Below are 22,983 nucleotides of genomic sequence, written 5' to 3'. Positions count from 1 at the left end.
ATTTATGACACCAAGTGGCCAAAGAATGCCTTAAGCTGCAGTTTTTCTTAAGCTCTATGACCTTGTTAGTAAAATGATATTTGATGTATTGCTTTAAAAATATCAAAAGATGATTCTCCCCCCATTTTTATATGAGTATAAAGTAAGTTCATCCCGTAATGGGAAAATCAATTAGTAGTGGCATTTTTTGACTAGAGAGACTTAAAATAAAATTTTGAGGAGGTTTATTTCAGAGAGCGATTAATCACTTCAAATATGTCTTAATTCTGTGCTTCTTACAATTGTTCATTTCATAGTGCTACCTATAATTTAATATTTCATTGGTCAATGTTGCACAAGCAGACGGGCCTTATGTACTGATTTGTGTATGTGTGCCTTTTATCTTTTAGAAAGTAAATCCTAATAAATACATATAGAGTATGTCTTAGAGTTTCTACTTTCCCCCTCTCACTCCCAACTTTTTTTTTTTTTCCTGTAATGAGTATGGCAGGAAAGGATATCCAGGGTATCGAAGGCAATTTTGGAAAACAAAACTCCACTTAAGACATTTTTATTTTGACATCGCAAAAGAAAAAAAAGTTATTAAAAATCAGGCTTTTGTGTTTCTGCCTTGGAAGGCAAAAAAAAAAAAATGGAGTGTCCAAATGAAAGGGAATTATCCTATGTAATGATTAAATCCATTAAAGAAAATAAAACCAAGACCAAAATTATAAATGGTGATTTACTCTGAGCAATCAACTGAGAAATAAACAGATTTTTAAGAAAGCCAAATATTTTAGGCAAATAACATGAAACAGATTTCAATCAATACTTATTTTTATTTTAAAAGATAGAGCTTATACTCTTGTTTTCTACTGGTGTCACATCGAAATATGAAAGTGATCATCAAAAATAGCTGTTAATAAATTGGTTCTTGAAGATTAGATTTTTAAAATGCCCAACAGCTTATTAATGTGACATTTCTGCCACATATTTAAGCCGTGGTGTATCTAAAAACAATTTTTAAACATGCATATATACCCTAATTTGAAACTTTCTTAGCAATATCTATGAAAGAAAATCATTTCTCTTACTTTAAAGGAAACATTCTAAAATCATAATCAAGTAAATAAATTTTAATCCTCTTGCTAAATTGCTGGTTAGTACACAATGGATAACTTTTTTCTTTGTTCTGATTTCTTTCCCCCACCCAATAAAGCTGTCTTCTTTTTTCTGCTACTAACTCCTCCAACTACATAACCAGCTACTTAATTCTGAAACTAAACTTTTTCTTAAAATTAAGAAGAAGGGGGAAAAGCTCCTGTGCCTCATTAAAACGTCAGGCCTCTTTTCTGACTCGGCTCATAATTGTATCTTTTAAACCATAACTCAACCTTAATGTATACTGCTTGACACCCGAGTGTTGGGAGCTTAAGAAAATGCCGTCTATGTACCTTTAAGACCACAAGCTCACTCATGCTGCCTGGCTTCCTGCCAAACTTGGAGGCAAAAGCAGGAGGGTTTTTGCAAAATATCCTCTAACAATTGTCGCTCCCTCTTTCAACGCTACCTTCACCATCACTCCCTTTGAAAACAAATCTGCAGAATGGTCATCTGCGATCTCAGCCCATCTCATCATTCCTGGGGAAGCCGCCTCTGCCACCCCTCCTCCGCTCCCGCAGCCCCTCGCCCCTCTGCCTCTCCGGGAGGCCTGGCTAGCTTGGGTTTCAGAGGTTCAGCCCACTCCGCACCAGGGTCCCTGGGCACCTTTTGCGCCCTTCGGGGCTCCCTGTCCGGGTCAGAGGAAATTCAGCCTTTATTCTCGCCACTCAGCACCCTGCAGTCTTAATTCACAAGGCCCGAGTTCCCTTGGAGGGACGGCGCCTTCGAGCCCTCATCCCCACGCGGCGGTGCAAGTGCATGAATGGACACTGGAAGGCGGTGCAAGTGTGGTCTGAGCCGCCCCCTCTGGCTTTTAGAGTTAGAGTCCCAGCCCACCTGCGGTGGAGCAACTAGCTTCTTGACTGCCCTGAATTTTGTGACAGAGTCCCCCGTGGCCCAAAATCAAGAAACTTACTTGTTTTGTCATGGAGTCAATGAGGCGCACGTAGAAATCCTGCTCCGTCCGTATCCCTAGGGTTGGAAATGAGGAAAGGGAGGAGAATTAAGTGAGAGGCGATGGAGGGTGGGTGGACAATAACTAAACAACAACAAAAAATAACAACGAAACCCCCACACACATACCGCGAAAGGGGCTCCAAGGCTGATTGGAACTCCCACTGTCCTGGAAAATACAGCCAGGATCTCCCTTCCCCAGTGTCCAGAGAGGTGCTGCTGGCCTTGCCTTAGCGCTCCTGGAAGCCAGACCGCAAGTTCTGCAGCTGGGACTGGGATGGGGGTACCCCGACTTGTCTATTCTCACGGCAAGAGTCCCTCTGCTCTCGCACGCAGCCTTCAAGGCCATGACCCTTCCTGGCCCCTAAGCCCAAGGGGCCTTGGGCCTGGAGCCTGGGCCAAGCCAAAGGAACAGGCCTCAGGAAGGGGAGGAAGAATGAAAGTGGCTCAGGGAGGGATGAGGCACTACACCTGGCCCCAGGTAAACGCGAGACCGATAAGGTTCTTGGGCCACTCGGAGCCTCCTCAGGTGAAACCTCCTGGGGCGAAATTTAGGAGAGGCTGATTCACCTCGAATAAAGCGGATGACTGACCTTCGCTGGAGGATTTCTTCCACCTGGAGCTCCCTGCGCCCCCTGCCCAGACCCGGAGCCCCAGGGTGAGGGCATAGACCCGACCCGGGCCTCACCATTGCTGTAGAGAAGCTGAAGCCGGTAGTGAATTCCGTTATTGGTCTTTTCGCTGTTGGCTTCCTGGGTTGCATCAGGACGCAAAGACACAAGAGATGCAGGAGAGAGGTCTGCGTGAGCGAGTGGACCAACTTTCGAGGCAACTTTCCCCAAGCCGGGACCCTCGCTGGTGAGCCAGCCAGCCACGGTAGCAGCATAAATTGCGGCCAATTGTGATCCCTCCTCCGCCCCCCGTTCCTGACTGCTCCCTCTCTCCCAAAAGAAAATTCGGTCGGGCCCACACGGGCGATCCTCTTTCCAGCGCCTAGGGGCTCGTGCCCCGGCCACCAGAGGCAGGCGGTGCGTAATCTGGTAGTGGAGGGCGGGTTCATCCCGGGTGCCCCTGGCTGTGGATTGTAGAGCCAGGCCTGCCTCTCTCTAGCTCTGGGGGCTCCGTGCGAACTTTTCTGGAGAAGGAGCCAGTGGACCAGGACCCTGGGTTCGTCTGGGATGGGAAGTGGCTTGGGGGACCCCCACATAGAAGTGTGTTATGGATGCTTTGCACTCAAGGAAGGGCGCGCCGCCCAAGGCTCCTGGGCCTGCTCCCGAGCCGAGCCGGGGACGAGGGGCGACAGCGCTGCGCCCACTTACTTTTTCCTTCTCCACGAACCCCACAAACGCTGTCCTCTCGATCTCCACGGGCTGGCCCTGTCTGTCGTAGAGGGCCAGGACGAAGTGGAAGAAGTTGGATTTCCGCAGATTGGAAGGCGGCTGCTTCTCAAAGTGAGCCCGGGCCAGACCCACCCCGCTGCGGCCAAAGACGCAGAGTTAGATGGCTAAACCGGACGCCGACCCGCGCCCCTTGTCACCCTGTACACACACTCGAACCCTCAAACACCCACCTCCTCTTTCCCCAAAACATCCAGTGGGCGCTCTTCACGCCCCTTCAGGCTACATAGACCCAGCTGACAACGGGACGCACATGTCCCCTCATGTCCTCGTCCTCTCCGCCAAGGGACGCGTGCGTCCTCAGAACTCGCTGAAGAGGTGTGAAAGTTTTGTTTGGGTTTTGCGCGCGAGATGAAACGCTATAAACATTTACTCCTACCTGACACGCACTGCGTGGGGAGGAAGAAAAGTAGCGGTGGATGAAGTGAACCCACCTTCGCGGAATAGAACCCACAGTTCTATTCCGGCACCCCTCGAATCTCACGTCTCAGCTAGCAGGGCAGGTGGGAATGGATGGAAAACACGCTCGGCGTCTCGCCGCAGCAGCCACCCTCCAGGAACCCCTCACGCTCCGGCCAACTGCGAGTGCCTGGCCTTGGGAAGCCACATCCCCCCACCACCAAAAAGCATGTGGAGAAGGGTCCGAGGGCGGGGCTCAGAACTGTCGCGGGTGGTCGCTGTGAAAAAGGGAAGAGGGGTGTTTTCTTAAAGACCTGTCCTAACAAAGTTTCGCTTTTCCGCAGAAATCCTCACACTCATTTCAGAAATCCTAAAGCCCGGGGCTGCTGGCTCAGTGCGCCGGCCGGCGACGGGAGGCTGGAGCGCCTGGGGCGCCAGGCGGCCACTGACAGCCGGACCTGCCCAACACAAGCGCGCACAGGCACACACACACACATACACGAACACACACGAGCGCCCCGCGCACACACTTTCACTTCCAGCCCAGTTACCCAATTCACTCTCACTACCACCCACCCCCATCCTAATACTCAGTGGGGATGGGAACAGCGTCGGGGACAATTGTCCCCAGCCCAGGGAAGCTGGAGATGATGTAATTAGTCATCTTCCTTCTTCCCCTTCCGCACTCTGAGTCCGATAGGGCCTGGGGCCACCAGATCCCCCACTGTCCCAAGCTCAGCTGGTGACTTAATGGGGGGAAAAAGGCCATTTCTCACTTAGGACCAGGAGCCTGGGAAAGGGCCTTGGGTGTGCCCAGGAAAGTTCCCTCAGGTCAACCTCCAAGGGCAATGCCTCCAGGCCACACAGTCTGGTGTCTAGGGAGCCGCGAGTGAGAGAGGGGCTGGAAGGGGCCATGGTGACAGGGGGTGGAGAAGACTTTTGGGAGATGTCAGAATTAAAGTTGGGAGTTGCTATTCTACCGGTAGACTAAGAAAAACTGAAAGACAGAGAGGGAGGGAAGAGAACCAGATAGCAGAAATAAGAGAAGACTCAGGGGAGAAATGGGACGAAAAAACAGGAGAGCCAGAGAGGTAAGGAAAGGAGAAAGAGGAGAAAGGAGGGAAGCTGAAGAAAGAAGAGAAAGAAAATGGAGAGAGGAAGGGAGGAAGGAAAAGAGTGAGGGAGGAATTAAGGGAAGGTGGGGGAAAGAAATGAGAGAAGGAAATGAAAGAAAGAAGAAAGAAAAGAAGGCAGGAAGAGAGACAGGAAAGAAAGAAGAACGAAAGAAATGGAAGGAGGGAAGAGGGAAAGAAAGGAAGAGGAAGGAGAAGAGAAGAAAATAAAGGAGGGAAGAAAGGAAAGAAGGAAGAAAGAAAAAAGAAAGGCAGGAAGAGGGAAGGGAAAGAAAAAGGAAAAAGAAAAGAAGGAAAGAAAAAAGAAAAGAAAAAGAAAAGAAGAAAGAAAGGAAAGAAGAAAGGAAGAAGGAAGAGAAAGAAAGAAAGAAAGAAAAGAGAGAAAGGAAGAGCGAAGGGAAAGAAGAAAAGACAGCCGGCCGGAAAAGAAAGAGCAATCACATAAAAACATAAAACACAGATATCCAACATGCTGTGTTGAGACGCCTCTTCTGGGTTAAAACAAAATGAAAACAGTCACAGACGAGGCAGGGGAAAGTGCTGGCAAAGCGTGGGCTCCTCGCAGACAGCTCCAGGTCCTCCGGCCGAAGGCGACGAAGGCAGAGCGGCTGGAGAGCGCGGAGCCCCGGCGGAGAGCGGAGCGCAGCGGCTGCGGACGCACCCCGCGGCCCGGCCCCGCGGCAGCAGCTGCCGCTGCCGCCGCCGCCGCCGACTCCCGGCTCTCCCGCTCGCGGCTCACCTCGGCCTCGGTCCCCGCGCGGTACCCACCTCTGCGCCGCCGTGTTGGCGTCCAGCACCCCGGCGCCCTGCATCCACGTCCGCACCGCGTTCATGCCGCTGCCCAGCGGCTCTTCCTTCATGCTGCTTCCACTCCGTTGGATGCTTTCCTGAATCCCAAACATGAAAACAACCTTTTCTTGTGGAAAATCTCCTCCCCCTTGAAAAAAATTTAAAAAAAAAAAAAAAAAAAGGAAAGAAAAGAAAGAAAAAGAAAAGAAACAAAAACGCCAACCAGAGATTTTTTTTCTCAGACGATGAACTCGCACTTAGAAGATCAAGGCGGGCTGGAAAGCAAATTTTTAAAAAATGTAAACCTCTGCTCAAAACTGAGCGATAACCCGAAAAAAAGAAGAAAGGGAAAATCCAACGAAAAGACCAAAATAATAAAATTAGAGATGTATGCTTGGCTGTTGGGGGTTGTTTTGGTTGGTTGATTTTTGGTTTGGGTGCTTTTTTTTTTTTTTTGCTTTTTTTTTTTTTTTTGTAATGATCACAGGCCGGTGGAGGACAGGAGGGGCTGGAGTTTCCTTTTGTAGAGGTACCCTTCACTTGAAGAAGCAGGAAGAAAAAAAAAAAAAAAAAAAAAAAAAAACCCTGATGGCAATTTAAGAAACAATAGACTCAACTCGCGCTGCCGGCTTTGCTACTTCAAGTGTCATTTTCCACAACCAGGCAAGTTTTTTCCTCTCTCTCTCTTTTTTTTTCCTCCTTCTCTCCCAACCAAAGATGTTTCTTTCCTTTGCGTGTAGATGAGGAGGACGCTGGTTGCCGTAGACAGATACACCAGAGAGGGTGGGGGGAAGGGGAGAGAGGGAGAGAGGAAAGGGGGGGAGGGAAAGAGAGATAGAGAGAGAGGAGAGGGAGAGAGAGGGGTGGACCCTGCTGGATGGAGATTCTGTTTTCTCCTTGCTAAAATAGAAGTGATTTGCAGGCTTTCCCTATGGAATCCAGTTTGACTCTCCCCAGAGCTAAACACAGGCACACTAACCCCAAAGGGAGGAGGCGGGGCCCGCGCCTCGAGGCCCCGCCCCTTCGTTTGCATAACGTCATCTTTCCGCCCGCCGCAGCCAATCGCGGCCCGGGAGCCGGCTCGCTGGCGGCGCCAGGCCACGCTCTCTCATTAACATCCCGCTCCCGGTGGCGCAGGGGAGCCGGCCAAAGTTCCTCGCAAAGTGGCGAGCGAGGGAGCGCTGAGCACTGGCGTCTGGGCTGGGGAGGAGCGGGTCCGAGCGAGGACGGAGAGGGGACAGAGGGAAAGGGAGGCGGGTGTCTTCCTCAGGAAATTGAGCTGGGGGTCTGCATCCTGGCCATTGCAGTCCATTAGCATCCTCGCCGCGCCCTGAGCGCGCTGGAGGCTCGCAGGCTGCGCCCTCCCAGGGCTGATGCCGCGTCCTGCTCCGCTGTTCTGGGACGTCGGGGACAAAAGTGGAGGAGACGGGAGATCCCGGGCAGAAAAAGCAGGACGCGCGTCCCAGGTGCCCACCTCTTCGCTTTGAGGCGGGGGTGGTGGGATGGAATATGGGTGCGCGAGGTCGGGGCTGGTAACTCGCGGAGGGGCACGGCCTCCACGCTGGGAGGGATGAATGGACGCTGGGCCCCGGCAAATGAGGCGCTGTGGGTCCCCAGGAAGTGGGGTACCAGGCTCTGCTCCCACCTTGGCCTCTGAAACGCTTCTCTCCCAGCCGCTAGCCTAGAGGCTGCCAGGGTTGGGCACTGTTCTCACTCACACGCTCACCTCTCTTGGGCAGTCCTCGAGATATGTGAATGGTGGAATGAATGCTCTCACTGGGGCTGTGTCAGGATGCGTTTTTAAATTTTCTCAAATTAAATGCCAACCCCTCATCCCCACCCCAAGTAGTTGGTTTGTTTGTTTGTTTTTAGAGTAACTACCAAAGCAACAGCAATGTTAACCGTCCTTGATTAGCTGGTTATTTGGTGCAGGGTTTTTCTCATCCTCCTTTATTCTTCCTGTTAAAAAGGAGGGCTTGAACAAATCCTTCCTAACTCTGTCTTTGCCATATGAAAAGGGTGGGGGTAGAAGAGAAGGATGGTGGGGAGGAAAGAAGAAAAGGGGAAGGAAGAAGGGGAAGAGAAAATGGGAAGGAAGGAGGGAGAGAGAAAGAAGGAGACAGGGAGGAGGAACGAATGGAAATGGGAGAGATGAAAGGAAAAAGGGAAAGAAAAAAGGACGAAAGTGTCTACTTCCTCAGGCTTTTCAGCATGTATCTTTGCGGCTGGCAAAGGAAATAGCTAGAAGTTTCTGGGTAATGTGCCCCATCATTTTTTAGCAGGTTGTAACCTCTAATAAGCACATGGTGAACTTCTGTTTCATTGCCCTCAAAGGAACTCCCTGACTGCAGCCAAATCTGCTAAGGGGAAATTATCTGCCAGAAATCCAGGTCCCCTTTCTGCTGGCCTTCCTTGGTCCTTTGATTTAGGAAGCTTATGGGGTCAGTGATGGAAAAGTACACATGCCCATGTTGAATAGAGACAGGCAAGAGTTATGCTTTGTGCTCTTGGCAGAGCAGTGGAGCCACTTCCTGATTCCTAAACTGGATGAAAGAGTGTGGTCCTGGCCTGCAGTGCATGGCCACTGTCCTCAAACACTGCTTTACCTTCTGTGCACCAGGCCTGCCCAGCTCTCACACATGTAATCTAGACCTCTTGTGTGCTGAGCACTTTCCCCTGGTACCATAATTAATGCCATCTCTTCCAGGACTTCCCCAAAGGGATTGGTCTGATCTTCTGGGATCCCCATAGCATTTACAAGGGTTCCTAACATAGCGTTCATGTTGAAGAAGGGTATAATGGTGGAGAGACTTGAAGGGCTGTAGGTTTGTGGGGATAGGTATGTGAACATTTTCAGTCTCTATAGTATTTAAATGCACAATTGAAACTTGGCCTGCTAAAAACTTTCTAAAGCTCCAAACTTAACCTGATGCTCCAGGTCCAAGGGGGTCTCCAGAGTCAATCCCTCCCCCTGCCTGGGCCATATTCTCCAGCTCAGAGAGGATCCTTGAAGGTAAGGAGATGAGGAAGCAAAGCCCACCCATCCTATCAATGGGTCCCATATAGCCCTGGCAAAAGGCCCAGGCCTCCTTCTCTTTATCTGCCTGAACCTCCATTTTACTCTCCAGTAAACCGTCCTCAACTGCAGGACTCCCATCTGAGTCTGGTGGGGTGTCTCCAGTGGTGAGGGACACAAAATAAGGGAGCAGATCACTGCCAAAGGAAGGCGACAAAAGTGCCAGGGAAAGGAAAAGCATAGACACCCTCAGGTCCAGGATCAGCAAGAGACACACAGCAGATAGATTTCTGGGGTTGAGCAGAATCTAGAAGCATCTGCAAAGGTTGCGTTTGTTGAGAGCCTGAAGCTGACTCACCCAAATGAGAAAGTGGCACAAAGCAAGAAGTATTGAGCAGCTCAATTTCTACCCCAGAGCCAGTCTCTCCATGAACTAAATATGAGGGAGGCAATTTCCATACCTGCCAGGCTAGAGAAGGAAGAAAAATAAAAGGGGGCAGGAATATTTTGATAAGACTAATTTCCTTTGGCTATGCAGAGGCAGCACATACCTCACCTGGGGTGGTGAGTGTGCTTTATTTTAATCAAGCAGAGTGTATTCATAGCTTTTCTTCTGGGTGTCCTTGTGCTTTCAACCTGGCTTTCTCATCCTGTAATAAATGTTTAAGTAGAAAGGAGGCTAAAGAGAAAGTGGAAGAGAGACAGTGTGAGTGACAGAAAACTGGAAATGACACACAGGCCAGCAGAGCAGTAGTTTTTTTGTGGATTTTCTCTGGTGAATATTGAACCAGCAATTGTAATTTTAAACTTTGAAAAAGAGCCTCTTAAATACTTCTAAATCTTCATGTGAGGGTAGCACTACCTCCAGAGACAAAGCATGTGTGTAGAGGGTGATTGCCATCATACCTGAAAGCAGATACTTCAAGCACTATCCATCACAATTACCTTAGGTTTATACTTTATGGTAAAGGTATCCTGCATATTCTAGTATGTACAGCATTGCCTAGGCTTTATGGCATATGAGGGATTTGACTTTAGGGTAGTTTATAATAGTAATCCCCAAACTGGGTTCATCAGGCTAATCACATGGGGAAGGGTGCAGGCACTTGTTAGAAATGCAGATTTCCAGGCCTTATCCTGACCCACAGAATCAGAACCTCCTGTGTTGGTGCCTGGGATCTGTATTTAAAGTTATTTGGAAACTCTTGATTTTTGAATACATATCATCTCTGAGAGAAAGAAGGAAGGGAAAGAAGACGTGAGGAAAAAAGACTTTTGCATGGGGAAAACATACAGCAGAATGAGTTTACACCTGGAAAGAAAAACTAGAGAGGTTTGGGGTTTCCCCTGGAGCCTGGTTTCCCTGCTGAGCTCCTCAAAATTTCTGCAGCTGTGGGAGTTCAGGATACACAGCTCCTCAGATGCTCCCAGCGGTAGGCAGGGCTGTCCAGCTCTCGGGATCTCTTGACCTGGGCCTGGAGGAAGCCCAGGGCAGTGTGCAAGCCCTCCCTACCCACCCACTCCCACCCTGACCTTCTGCTCCTTGGCTATCCCAACCCTCTTGAGGCACAGGGAAATCAATTCCTCTTCCTGAAAGGCAACATCTACTAGTAATTTCCGGGGACTCCAGTAGAAACACACCGGTCTCCCCAAAGAGAAGAGACTAGATAAATACAGCCAAACTAAGGCCCGTGGAAAGGTCCCAGCGAGAGGGAATCGTCTCTGCTCGTCCGCCCCCAGGAGGCCAGACTTGGGACCTGTCACTTGGAAAATTCCCTTGATCTCCATTCCCCTTGTGAGGGCGCGCCCCCGGAAGGGCAAACCGTCCCGGGACGTGCCCCCTTCCCTCGCCACCTGCCAGGGCCAGCTTCGAACGAGGCAGGAGGACAGATGCCTACTTCAGTGTTGGGAAGGGAAAGGGGAAAAGAAAGATGGAACGACCTAAGCCAAGGCGCAAAGTCCCTCAGATTGCGGCCGCTCCAAAAGAGTCTACCAGCAGCCTGGAGTCGGGGTTGAGGTGGAGAGGAGCAGGGGCCACGGCGCTGCCCGGTGGAGGAGAATAGGAGTGGGTGGCGGCCCGGGGCCCTGGGAAAGCCGGGACCTGCGCGAAGGCGCGGCTCTGCGGGGCCCCTGAACTGCACCCGGAAGATGGCGGGAGTGACCCAACACGGTGACACACCGCCAGCCCTCAAAACCGTGGCTCTTTTCCTCGGTGATCTCCATGCACAGTCCTCGGGGAACGCGTGGGAGTAGCAGGCCAGGGGTCCACTGGAAATCCAGAATCTGATTTCTGTTTCCGACTCCCTGCGCTCCAGAGAAGGCCTCCTCTGCCGGCCCAGTATGACCGACACTTCCCGGCCCTGGGAGCGCACCTCCACCTCCCACCCCCCATGGTACATGCAGGGAAACTGAGGCCTAGAGAAGGACAAAGACACCCACAGACGGCTAGGAGATAGAGACCAAGCAAACAACACCGCGGGGCTCTGTCCCAGGTTGGGAGCGCTTAGTCTGATAGGGCCAGAAGCCTGGGGCAAGGGGTTCCTTACAGACCTTACTGGGGCGAGCCTGCCGACTGTCTTGGGTTTCCCCCCGGGCGGCCCCAGATAATAATAGATCCCATTTGTTGAAGGCTTTACGGGCAGGAACCCACTGAATATCCGCCACAGACCACGGCAGATAAGACCACTCCGGCGTTTTACAGGTGAGCAAACGGAGACCCTGTGAGCGAAGTTGAAAAACCTGTCCCAAGCCAGAATATCGCCAGAGCCTGTCCCCTTAAATATAGAGCCAAACCGTCCACCTAGCTGTGGCGCGAATCTCTTGCCCCCAAACGCTCAAGTGTCCTTTGGCTCTGGAGCTCCTAGGCCCAGGTCCCGCATCCGGGAGGAGACAGGAGCGAGCGCGCACGGTGCCTCCCGAGGGCAGGGAGCAGAGGAGAGAGAGGAAGGGGGAATATTATGAAACGTCCTAACTAATGCGCGTACTGAATGCGCATTCACGTGGTCAGTTACCGATGTGCTTCTCTCTCTCCCGGCCCACAGGGACAGAGCGCGCCAGGGACGTGCCAGCCCCGGCCGCGGCTCTGCCACATTTACTATGTGACCTCCTGTCAGTCACTTCTCTCTCCCAGTCCTAGATGAGATCTTAGAGCTCACGCAAGCTCGCCTGTTGGAACAGACTAAGTATCTGACTTTGGGGGGATGTTCCTGATGCCCATCGAAGGACAGAAATCTGGACACCTGCGGTTGGGCTTTAATGGGGGAGATGCTGATTCGGCCCTGGCATGACCATAGATAGCTAAAAGCTGAAGTCATTCTGAGTCGGGAGACTACAGTTGGGGGCACTGTCGGAAAGGATCTTTAAATCCGAGAATGCCCTAGGGCTCGATCATATCCCACCCAGTGGCCCTTGCCCACAGTCCCCTAGTCCACGAGATTGGAGTCCGATCTGGGAAGGTCCCTGCTCCCTCGGTAGAAGGAGGCTCTGGGATGGGAGAAGGGAGCTTCTTAGCGATTTGAAAATTAGCATCCCTTCAGTAGCGCAAACCTTATGGAAGAAACCTTGGCCTTAAAACATTCTCAGAGGGGAGACTGGGAGGAATAGGCCTGTTTATTCAGGGAAAAGTTGGAGGAGGGAGGGCGAGTTTAGCAGAAAAGCTCGAGATGCCTGGATAACAAAAAGTTTGCGCGCATACTTCCTTCGAGGGACAATTTGCTGGATATTTACACACCTTTGCGTGCTGTGAGGTCTTTGTTGGCTACTAGGATGCGAGATGTGTATGATGTGAATGTGCAAATATGTTTGCATGTGCGAAAAGTGGCTGCACATTTGTGGGCCGGTGCAGTAAGTGTGTGTTTGTGCGGGTGACAGCGAGCACTTGCCTGAATGTGTGCGTGGGTGCGTACGGCATTGGAGCACACGGGCGTGAGTGCGCATGTGTATAGTGTGTGCACGCGTCATGTGTAGACGTGTCTGAGTAGGGTGTGCATTTGCAAAAGTCCGTGTGTATTGTGCAAGAGCATCGTAAACGTGTGTGAGCCTGAACTCACACGTGGTTTTGTGTACACGTGTGCGTATGAAATTCAGCAAAAAAAAAAAATCCAAAAAAATCTAGGTCCAGGCAGGGTGCTGACCGAGGGCCCAAGGGCAGGCGTGCAGACTGCTACGACTTCGGCTTTAGGGAGACGCCTACGGGGCGCTGGGCCCGCCCGAAGACGCGGGTTAGCGTACAGCTCAGCTCCCGGCAGGCGATGCGGATTCCCGCTGCGGGCCTACGGATTACGCGGACTGAGCTGGGAACGGTCCCTGCTGGACAGTTCCGTGCTCTTAATCCTTCCTCGCCGACGGTCTCTGATTATTGATGCTTGCCGTGTGTCCTAAAAGTTTATTTTATTTTATTTGCTTATGTATTTATTATCTTTATCAACGTCATTTTTTGGCAGCTGCCGTGAAGATGCCAAACCCACCAAGACTGCGCTGCCCCACCTCTCCGAGGCTGCCCTTGGAGTGCGGGTGACTCGCGAGCTCCAGAATCTTCCCTTAAAGTGGAGCCACAGCGCCACCTCGCGATCCTCCAGCTTCCCTCCCTCACGGCCACAGAAGGCTGGCCCTTTCTAGTCCAAGCCCCCAAGGTTCCACACTTACTGGTTTTCCATGCACTTTCATTATTTCCTTTTCTCTCGCTCCAATGTTCCCTTATCCTGAGTATTGAGGTCCCCAAACACGCCTTTCCACCCCACATTTGGACATAGCCGGAATGTCTACCTCCTTCTACATCCGATGAAGCACTGCTCCCCCTAAAATCACCAGCTCAAAAGTCACCTCTATGAAACCTTTTTAGACTTTTCCAAGGCAGTCATTCGTGCCTTTCCCTGGTTTCCCTACTGCTCGCATCACATTGGACAGGAAATGCCATTTAAACGTTTTCCTCCTCTCCCTAATCAGGGAGCTCCTCTGAGAGGAGCCATGGCTATCCTTGCTTATTCAACAATAAATCCTAGTACATATATCAAGTGCATACTATGGAGCGTTTAATGCACTGTACTGCGCAAAAATATATTGTCTTATTTCATTTCCCTAGCAAAACCATGAGGAAAGCACGAATATTGTTTCCCATTTTGCAGATGAAGAAATTGAGGTTAGAGAAAATAAGTACCCATCCAAGGTAGCATTGCAGAGCCTCATCCAAGTCAGCCTATCTGATGCCAGAGCCAACTTTTCTTAACCTCTGTCTTGCAGACTTATTCAGCTCTATATCCGTGGGCTTTGTGATAGGAAAAGACACAGAATGAGTACTTGTGTGTTTAGCAATAAATGTATCATTTAAATTATTTCTTCTCCTAGTGAGTTGGGTGTGGGAAGGCACTGCAATTATCAGATACTTTGATTGAAATGTCACCACAATTATTTATCTCTAAAGAGTATTCCCCTGCTAAGTAGATAGGAGACCTTGGTCAAGTCAGTTCATCCTCAGTTTCCTAAGTTCTAAAAGTAGGTTTACTGTGGAGGATTAAATGAGAAAAAAAAATGTGAATTACATGATATATAGCATTCTAGTCATTACTCAGTAATTATAATAACTTGAAACTACTGAAACACAAAAGAAACAAAACTAAAACACAAAATTGACTTACCCTAGTCACACAGAATTCAATGTACCTCTGTGTGAAATCATCTTACTGTTATATCTTCATTTTCATCTTAGACATGAATTATATAATAAATATTTTCAGTTTATGGTGGTTAGGGCGTTAATGTTAACACTGCTCTGTTACAAATATTTAAGGGGTAGTGGGGAGAGATATAATTAAACAGTAAACAAGCAAACTTTGCCTCTCGTAATTTCCTCCTGCTTTGTAGATCTTTACCAAGAAAGATTTAAAGAAATGCTATAAAAGTACTTATTGGCCAGGCACGGTGTCTCACTCCTGTAATCTCAGCACTTTGGGAGTCCAAGGCAGGCGGATAACCTGAGGTCAGGAGTTCGAGACCAGCCTGGACAATATGGTGAAACCCTGTCTCTACTAAAAATACAAAAAATTAGCCAGGCGTGGTGACGGGTGCCTTTAATCCTAGCTACTTGGGAGGCTGAGGCAGGAGAATCTCTTGAACCCAGGAGGCAGAGGTTGCAGTGAGCCAAGATCGTACCATTGCACTCCACCTGGGCAACGAGAACAAAACTCTGCCTCAAAAAAAAGAAAAAAGAAAAAGAAAAAAAAATGCTTATTATTCTGGAAAGTACAAAACTCTATTTTTTAATTTAGGGGAGATTCTGAGCTAGTTTAAATGTTTCCCTACTTGAAAACATCGTTGCTACCAATATATTAAAAGTTTAAAAATATGTGTCTAAGCAAATGATTGTATCCAAATAAAAGAAAACTCAAATAAAATAATGTATTACTACTAATACATTAAAAGTTTAAAAATACATGTCTAAGCAAATGATTGTATCCAAATAAAATAAACAAATGAAGGTTGTCTGAACATATTCTAGACCTTAAGACATCTCCCAAAAAGGTTAAGTTTTAAAGATTTAACATCTCTTTCTAGAGTGACCCATTAAACAAACATTCCTATTGGCAATTAGATGAAAATGAACTTTTTCCCGTTACAGCTATAACTTTCCTACTGTCCAATTATTTTGGAAAGATTGTTGACTAGTATTGTCATGTCATAAACACATGATTTCTCCTCTGAGAAATGAGGCTAATAAAAACCACAAAAGGTATAAACGTGCCTCCACATTTTGCGGCCCACAATCCATTTCTAGAAACTTCACTCCAGCCCCAGTTTAATTTACTTTATTGTACTTGCTTCCCATTCTATGCAATTCTCTTGTATAGAGATGAAGAAATGGATTCAGAAAACTCTATATTGTGTTAAGATATTTTATTGTATAGCTGATGGATATTTGAGAATTTGATTCATATTGATGGTGTGAGACACTGGCGTTTTGACAAAGTTGGGTTGTGTTCTGTTTTCCTTTTTTATTCCTAGTATGGTGGCCATTAGAGATGTTCACCAAAATTTTGGGTTTTCTTCTTCCAGGTGCATAGAAGGATGGAAGTATTCTGACCCTTCTGCATTTAGCTGTGATCTTGTGATTTGCCCTGGCAAATAACGAATTAGCAGAAGTGACATGTGTCACTTACAGGCAGAAGCATGAAGAGCCATTGTGCAATTTACCAAATCCCCTTCCTGGTGGCACAGCTGTTGCTGCCCCCCCACATGGAGTTTCCATCAGCATCCCACCCCCCGCACAGACGTGTGGAGTGGAGGCCTCTCCTACACCCATAGACATTTAGCAAGAATGAGAAATAATCCTTTGTTACCGTAAATCCCAGAGATTTTTCTGTACTGCAGTATAACCTAGCCTCTCTGGAATAATACACTTAGAAAGGAAACTATCTTTTCTTTTCTTTTTGGGGACAATTTGAAAATTCTTCTCCTAGAGTGAAAAGTAGACTGCCATGTCTAGTTAAATAAAATAATCAGAAAATGAAATCATTCAACTAGAAATCTGAATCTCATTTTCTTAGTCTATTCATACATTTCCCCGGGGTCAAAACATCTGGAACCCTCTGAAATAAAGAGAACAACTAAATTTTACAAATACTTAAAAGGAATCTCAAAATTATTGCTAGACCTCGACAAGAATATTCAGTAGGTCCTTAGTCCACTTGCAGATACATCATGAAGTGAGTTACATAGGTTTTGATTAGAAAATACTTTATTAGCAATTGGCCAGGCACGGTGGCTCACACCTGTAATCCCAGCACTTTGGGAGGCTGAGGCGAGTGGATCATCTGAGGCCAGGAGTTCGAGACCAGCCTGACCAACATGACGAAACCCTGTCCCTACTAAAAATACAAAAATTAGCTAGGTGTGGTGGCACACGCCTGTAGTCCCAGCTACTCAGGAGGCTGAGGCAGGAGAATCGCTTGAACCCAGGAAGCAGAGGTTGCAGTGAGTCAAGATCACACCACTGCACTCCAGCCTGGGCGACAGAGAGAGACCCATCTCAAAAAAAAAAAAGACAGAAAAAAAGAAAAGGCTTTATTAGCAACTGTATGCAGACATAAAGGAACTTTTCTCTCTGCCTCATGTTCAATTCTATAACATCAGATTGGTGAAAAGGAAAAATATTTGACTAATCAACTTGAATTTAATAATGTGATCTAGGGCAAGTCATTTAACTTTTCCAGACCTTCTTGTCCTCATGTGGTGTGATGGACTGAATGTTTCTGCCTTGCCCCGCTCCTCTGCCCTGCCAAATTCATATATTGAAACCCAAATGCACAATGTGATGGTATTACTTCCCAAAGATAATTAGGAGGTAATTAGGTTAAGATGAGGCCATGAGGGTGGGATTAGTGTCCTTAAAAGAAGAGGTAGAGACTAAAGCTAGCGTGTACTCTCCATCTGTCTCTCTCTCTGCCTCTCCCTGTCATATGAGGACACAACAAGAAGGTAGCTTTCTGCAAGCCAGGAAGAGAGCCCTCACCAGAACCTCATCATGTTGGCATCCTGATCTCACACTTTCCAACTTCCAGAATGGTGAGAAATAAATGTTAGTTGCTTAAGCCACCTAGTTTGTGGTATTTTGTTATAGCTGTCTGAGCTGACTAAGACAACTAGAAAATAAGAGCAGACAACATGAACTTCAGGGTACCGCTCAGTTTTACTAAGCTAGAATTTTGAGGTATCTGGGTGATAGCAGTTTCAGCATTGATGCTACAGTATAAAAATCTTCCTGTGTCTCCATCCCCAACACTATTTTGTGAATCTTTTTTCATTTTATCATACTGATCTCAATTTAAAACAACTGCTTCTTAGGCAAAATAGTACTTCTTTCCTTAAACCTCAAATCTTTTAAACGTGGGGATCTGCTAGAAAAGTGTGCTGTATAGATTTGGGGCCATGTAAAATGCTTTGTCATTTTCTAGCCAAGAGGAGAAATTTGCTTCTATACTGAAGAGCTATTCTCTATAGGTTTCATTATCTGATAACCTAAAGAGTTTTTCTGTGGATTTTCAGGAAACTTTTGTGAGAAAATATTGATTGTATGATGAGTGCTATAGGGTGAAATCATTACTGTCTATTCTTTATCCTTGGTGTGGCATGACTGACTGCCAAGAATAATATTGTTATAATATTTTCATTTGGATAATAATTTAAATTTGGCAAAGAAGTTTCACATGAGTTACTGCCTTGACTTCTCGCAACACACCATGCAACTGACATTTTTGCCCCGCTTCACAGAGGAGGAACAGGTTTAGATCTGCCCATACCATGTGGCTAAGAAGCACCAGATTTGGGATGTAACTCAAAAGCCACAGCTGCCTATGTAATTTAGAAAGCTGTCTGAAGCTTTAGTAGGGAATAGAAAGTGTCAGAACAATGCCATGGAGCACTTTTTTATAAAAAGATGCAAGATGCTTTCTGTCGCAGACATGATCGCTAGTAACAGATGCCTGGTTCACTCTCATCCTGGCCATACCTGAGGACTATGCTCCTGTTCTAGAATTTTGGTGCGGTCATCTGACTTAATTGATTCAGCGCATTTATCTGCAGGTGAGAGAACCCCCAGAGCGCTCGTTTTCCTCAACCAGAAATATTACTGAGGGTAGATCCATCAGTTTAGGTCCTGCTATGATGATCAGTTTGGGTCCTGATATCCATATAGATATCCAGCCCTGGAAAGTAAAAACAAGCTTCTTTTCTGAGCAGTTCATCATGTACTCTTTTCCTTCTGCGAACAGAAGATTTTAACACTAAGACGATTTTATAGGCAGACATGAAGAAGCAGCTAGCAGAGGTTTTTTAAACCCATTTGCGCCTATAGAGCCATACAGTTACCCAGGCGTGAAAAATATTAACAACCTTTTTTTTTCTGAACACTTCATCATGTACTGTTTTTGCTCAGTGAATGGAGATTTTATCACAAAGAGAAGTTTGTAGGCAGACATTTAGAAGAAACTGGCAGAAGAAGTTTCTTGGACTATATATGCCTATAGGGCCAAACAGATGTCCGTCCCTGAAAAGCAAAAACAAGTTTCCTCTCTGAGCAGTTTATCATGTGCTGTTTTTGTTCAGTAAATGGAATATTTTAACACCAAGAGGAGTTTGTAGGCAGACAGAAGAAGCACCGTGAGCTCTTTACCAATATGCAATGGATTTAATGTAAGCAAGTGGTTTAAGCCACTCAGATTTCTGGCTTGCTTGTTATTGCAGCTGAACTTAGCTTGTCTTCACTGGCACAGTTACCTAATTCAAATTTAAATCTTTTGTAAAAGAGAACTATCTCTGTAGGGTAGACACTCTTATACTTCAGCCATAGACACATACCTTTCAAGGAGAAAGTATTCTTCTAGACCTTCATGTTTTTATTTAAATTAATTTTATTATGTAACTAAAATATGTGCAAGCATAAAACTAGAGATCAATTCTTCATGCATAACAATGCTTAAACAGTGGTGAAACTAAATTGCAAACTAAAAGAAAAAGAAAAACCCCACAAAACCAAAGATTTATAAGTAAACAATAATAAAATATACTGGATGACATTGTTTTGTGGAAACTGAATTGCCTCTCAAATATCAACACCGTTTTGAATTCAGTGGAGTAGATTCTTTTGGATATGGCATGCCTTTATAGTTATGTCATTTGTAATGACTTAATTCTTCTACCACTTTTCTCTTTTTGTGAACTACCACAAAACATTCCTTAGTTCATAGTATATAGGAAAAGCTTAAAGGAATAATTTCAGTATCAAATCTATTTCAGCCCCTTCTTACCAGCCTATGACAATTCAGAATTACCATTAGCACCAATAAACATAAACTAAAATTTAAGCTCAGAAATTTCATGTCAGTCTTCAGTTTAAAGGTATTGCCCAGACGAATCTAACTTTTTAAGATTATCATTGAAATGAAAACCCTAAGTTTTAAATTTCTTATTAACAACTGGGAAACTTCCCAGTCTCAAGAACACATTTCAGATGCCACTGAAGTGCACGCTTTAAAAATAGTTAGAGGAGTACATGTCATGTGAAGTATTAATATATTTTACCACAATTAAAAAAGATTTTTCAGAAAGAATAGCACAGGTATGATGAGAATCTTATTGCTACTACAACTACAAATATTTTGATGCTGGGTGACCTTGAGGCAAGTTGCTTAACCTCTCTGAACCTCAGATAACCCATTTGCAAAGCAGTTCTGTCTTTGGTTTTTGTTTGCTTGATTGTTTTTTAGAGACAAGGTCTATGTTGCCCAAGCTGGAGTGCAGTGGCTATTAACAGGTGTGATCAAAGATCTTAGCAGCCTCAAACTCCTGGGCTCAAGTGATCCTCCTGCCTCAGCCTCTCAAGTTCCTAGGACTATAGGCTCAGGCCACCATACCCAGCTTAAAGGGTTGTTTTGATGAACAAAAAGGAGAGAGTGAATGGAAGAGTCTAGCACAGTACCAGCCTGTGGAGAACTGCTTTGCATTTTCCTTCCGGGCAATAGCAAGGCTGCATTTCCTGGCTGCTGTTGAAGTCAGGCTGAGGTGGGATTGAAGAAAGCCATTTCCATAGTCCATCAATCCTCCCGCATAATCTTCCACTCTTTTTCTCCCCATTCTGTGGGCTGAATCAGAGAATCTAACACTGGACTCTGATGCCCTCTGGCAAGACTTAGCAAATTTTCTCTGTAACGAGACAGATGGTAAATATTTTAACCTTCATGGGCCATACAGTCTCTGTCACAACTGCTTCACTCTACCATTTCAACGTGAGAGCAGCTACAAAGCACAGATGAAAGGGAAGTGAATAGGTGTGACTGTGTTCCAATAAAACTTTATTTACAAAAAAGGAATATTTAAAAACAGTAGATTGGCCGAGGCAGGTGGATCATGAGGTCAGGAGTTCAAGACCAGCCTGACCAACATGGTGAAACCCCATCTTTACTAAAAATACAAAAATTAGCCGGGTGTGGTGGCATATACCTCTAATCCCAGCTACTCAGGAGGCTGAGGCAGGAGAATTGCTTGAACCTGGGAGGCGGAGGCTGCAGTAAGCCAAGATCGCGCCACCGCACTACAGCCTGGGAGACTCTGTCTCAAAAAAAAAAAAAAAAAAACAGTAGGTAGGTTGGAATTGACCCATGAGCCACAGTTTGCTGACTCCCACTCTAGGGTATCTCAGAGTCACAAAATGGAAGGAGTCTGTGTCCATAAACTACTACGTGAGGAAATAGACTTTGTATGAGCAAGACATGAACATCTATTTTGTCAAGTCATTGAAATTTTAGAGCTGTTTGACAATAGCCTGCTCTGATGTAATATTCAAACACATAGATGGCTTTCTGTAAATACTATACTTCCCTTTTCTCCCTACAGTTCTTTTAAAGACAGGGACTGTGGATTATTCATCTGTTTACCCTCTCCAGAGCCTTCCCAATACCCATTAATGAAATAATATAATTCCCATCAGAAACATAATGATGTGTATGAAGAGATTAATGGATGCAGCATCTATAACATTCTAAGTTGTCACTGCCTCCCCCTCCTTCATTCCACTGCCCTATTCCTAGACACATATTTGAGATGTTTTGTGCCCCATCCCAGATAACAAGATACATGTATCTGTGAGATGATTTTCTTTCTTTCTTCTCTCTTTTTTTTTTCTTATCACCCAGGCTGGAGTGCAATAGCACGACATCACTGCAACATCTGCCTCTGGGGTTCAAGCGATTCTCCTGCCTCAGCCTCCCGAGCTGCTGGGATTACAGGCACCTGCCACCATGCCTAGCTAATTTTTGTATTTTTAGTAGAGACAGGGTTTCACCATGTTGGTCAGGCTGGTCTTGAACTCCTGACCTCAGGTGATCCGCTTGCCTCAGGCCTCCCAAAGTGCTGGGATTACAGGTGTGAGCTGCCGCACCTGGCCTGTGAGATGGTTTTCTTGGGTAGAATGAAAGAAGCTTGGCTACTGTGTCCATTTTATGTGAACATGTTGCTCCCTATTATAGTCAGTACCTGCAACCCATTGTAAAGTCGGTTCTGGGTTTTTGCTTAGCTACCATGTAGTAACAGTCACAGCCTGTCTCCTGTCACCCTAACACCATCACCATTGCCAATGGATATTTTTACCCCTAGTTTATAGTTAGGAAGCCTGAGACCCAGAGGGATTAAAGAGCTTTTCCAAAATCATATGGCTGGCAACACTAGTAATCTGGGCTGCCTGAGTCCTAAACATCATTCTACCCCAGCACTGAATTCCGAGGCCTAGAATCTTACCCACCTTCCCTGTTTGAAATGTATTTGTTGGGGAACAATTGACCTCAGAATGAGTAATTTGTCACTACTCTGAGAAAGTTTCACCGAGTTTCACATTTTCCCATTACAAAAGGAAAATGAGAAAATATGTCCTAGATACTACAGAGAAAAATACTTCATTGTCTTAATTGCCTTTCTATTTCAATCAAGGAAGGCATTTAATTATTTCTGAACTACATTCAAAACTCTCTCTCAAGAATATTACTCTCCCCAGGTGAGTTAACCAAAGCAGTGCACAACATTTCTCAAGTCTGAATAATAACATCAAAAAATTTATTGAGCACTTTTTATATGCCAAACTAGTCTAAATCCTTTGTTTATGACCTCATTGATTCCTCATGGCAAGTCTATGAAGTGGAAGCAATCATTATCTCTTCTAACAAATGAGGAAACTGAGGCAAAGAGGGATGAGACAGTTTGTCTAAGATCGTAAGGCAGTAGGTGGTGAAGTCAGCATTGGATCCCAGGCCAAGCCTGAGGCCATCACTCCACCATGCTGCCTCTCAAGAGAAAGATTCGGTTTCCCCTTTGAGATACCCATTTATAAGTCTATGTGGAGAAACCAACCCAGATGACTTGATTAAGCTACAGAAGGGACATCTGGGGTCTCAAGCCTCTGGAAATCAAGGTGGAGCATGTAGAGGCTATGGGGTCAGGAGAGACAGGGTTTGACTTCTTTGTTTTTTCTTTGAGACCAAGTCTTGCTCTGTTGCCCAGGCTGGAGTGCAGTGGCGTGATCTTGGCTCAATACAACATCCACCTCCTGGGTTCAAGCGATTCTCCTGCCTCAGGCTACTGAGTAGCTGGGATTACAGGCGCATGCCACCAGGCCAGC

At 46.5% G+C, this 22,983-nt stretch overlaps 1 protein-coding gene across 17 annotated transcripts in view; it reads right to left on the bottom strand.

Annotated features, from left to right (window-relative positions):
• The window catches only part of EBF1 (EBF transcription factor 1), a 405,670-nt gene extending 398,893 nt beyond the window's left edge, over positions 1-6,777 (bottom strand). For 10 of the 17 annotated variants that reach the window (XM_055285438.2, XM_055285439.2, XM_055285441.2 and 7 more), the window contains exons 1-4: positions 5,792-6,774; positions 3,414-3,570; positions 2,783-2,846; positions 2,057-2,112 (exon numbers count right to left, since the gene is read on the bottom strand). In XM_055285438.2, coding sequence (XP_055141413.1) covers positions 2,057-2,112; positions 2,783-2,846; positions 3,414-3,570; positions 5,792-5,925 — 411 coding nt within the window. In that variant the 5' untranslated portion in view covers positions 5,926-6,774. Of the gene's footprint in view, positions 1-2,056; positions 2,113-2,782; positions 2,847-3,413; positions 3,571-3,664; positions 5,696-5,791 lie in introns of those variants that run through there. The other 7 variants (XM_055285450.2, XM_055285451.2, XM_055285448.2 and 4 more) reach the window with 4 other exon arrangements.
• Positions 6,778-22,983: the final 16,206 nt, after the last annotated feature.

Source organism: Symphalangus syndactylus, chromosome 7 (assembly GCF_028878055.3).
Source record: "Symphalangus syndactylus isolate Jambi chromosome 7, NHGRI_mSymSyn1-v2.1_pri, whole genome shotgun sequence".
Lineage (NCBI taxonomy): Eukaryota > Metazoa > Chordata > Mammalia > Primates > Hylobatidae > Symphalangus > Symphalangus syndactylus.
Note: the sequence above shows the minus strand (reverse complement) of the source record. Positions and strands in the feature narration are given on the sequence as shown.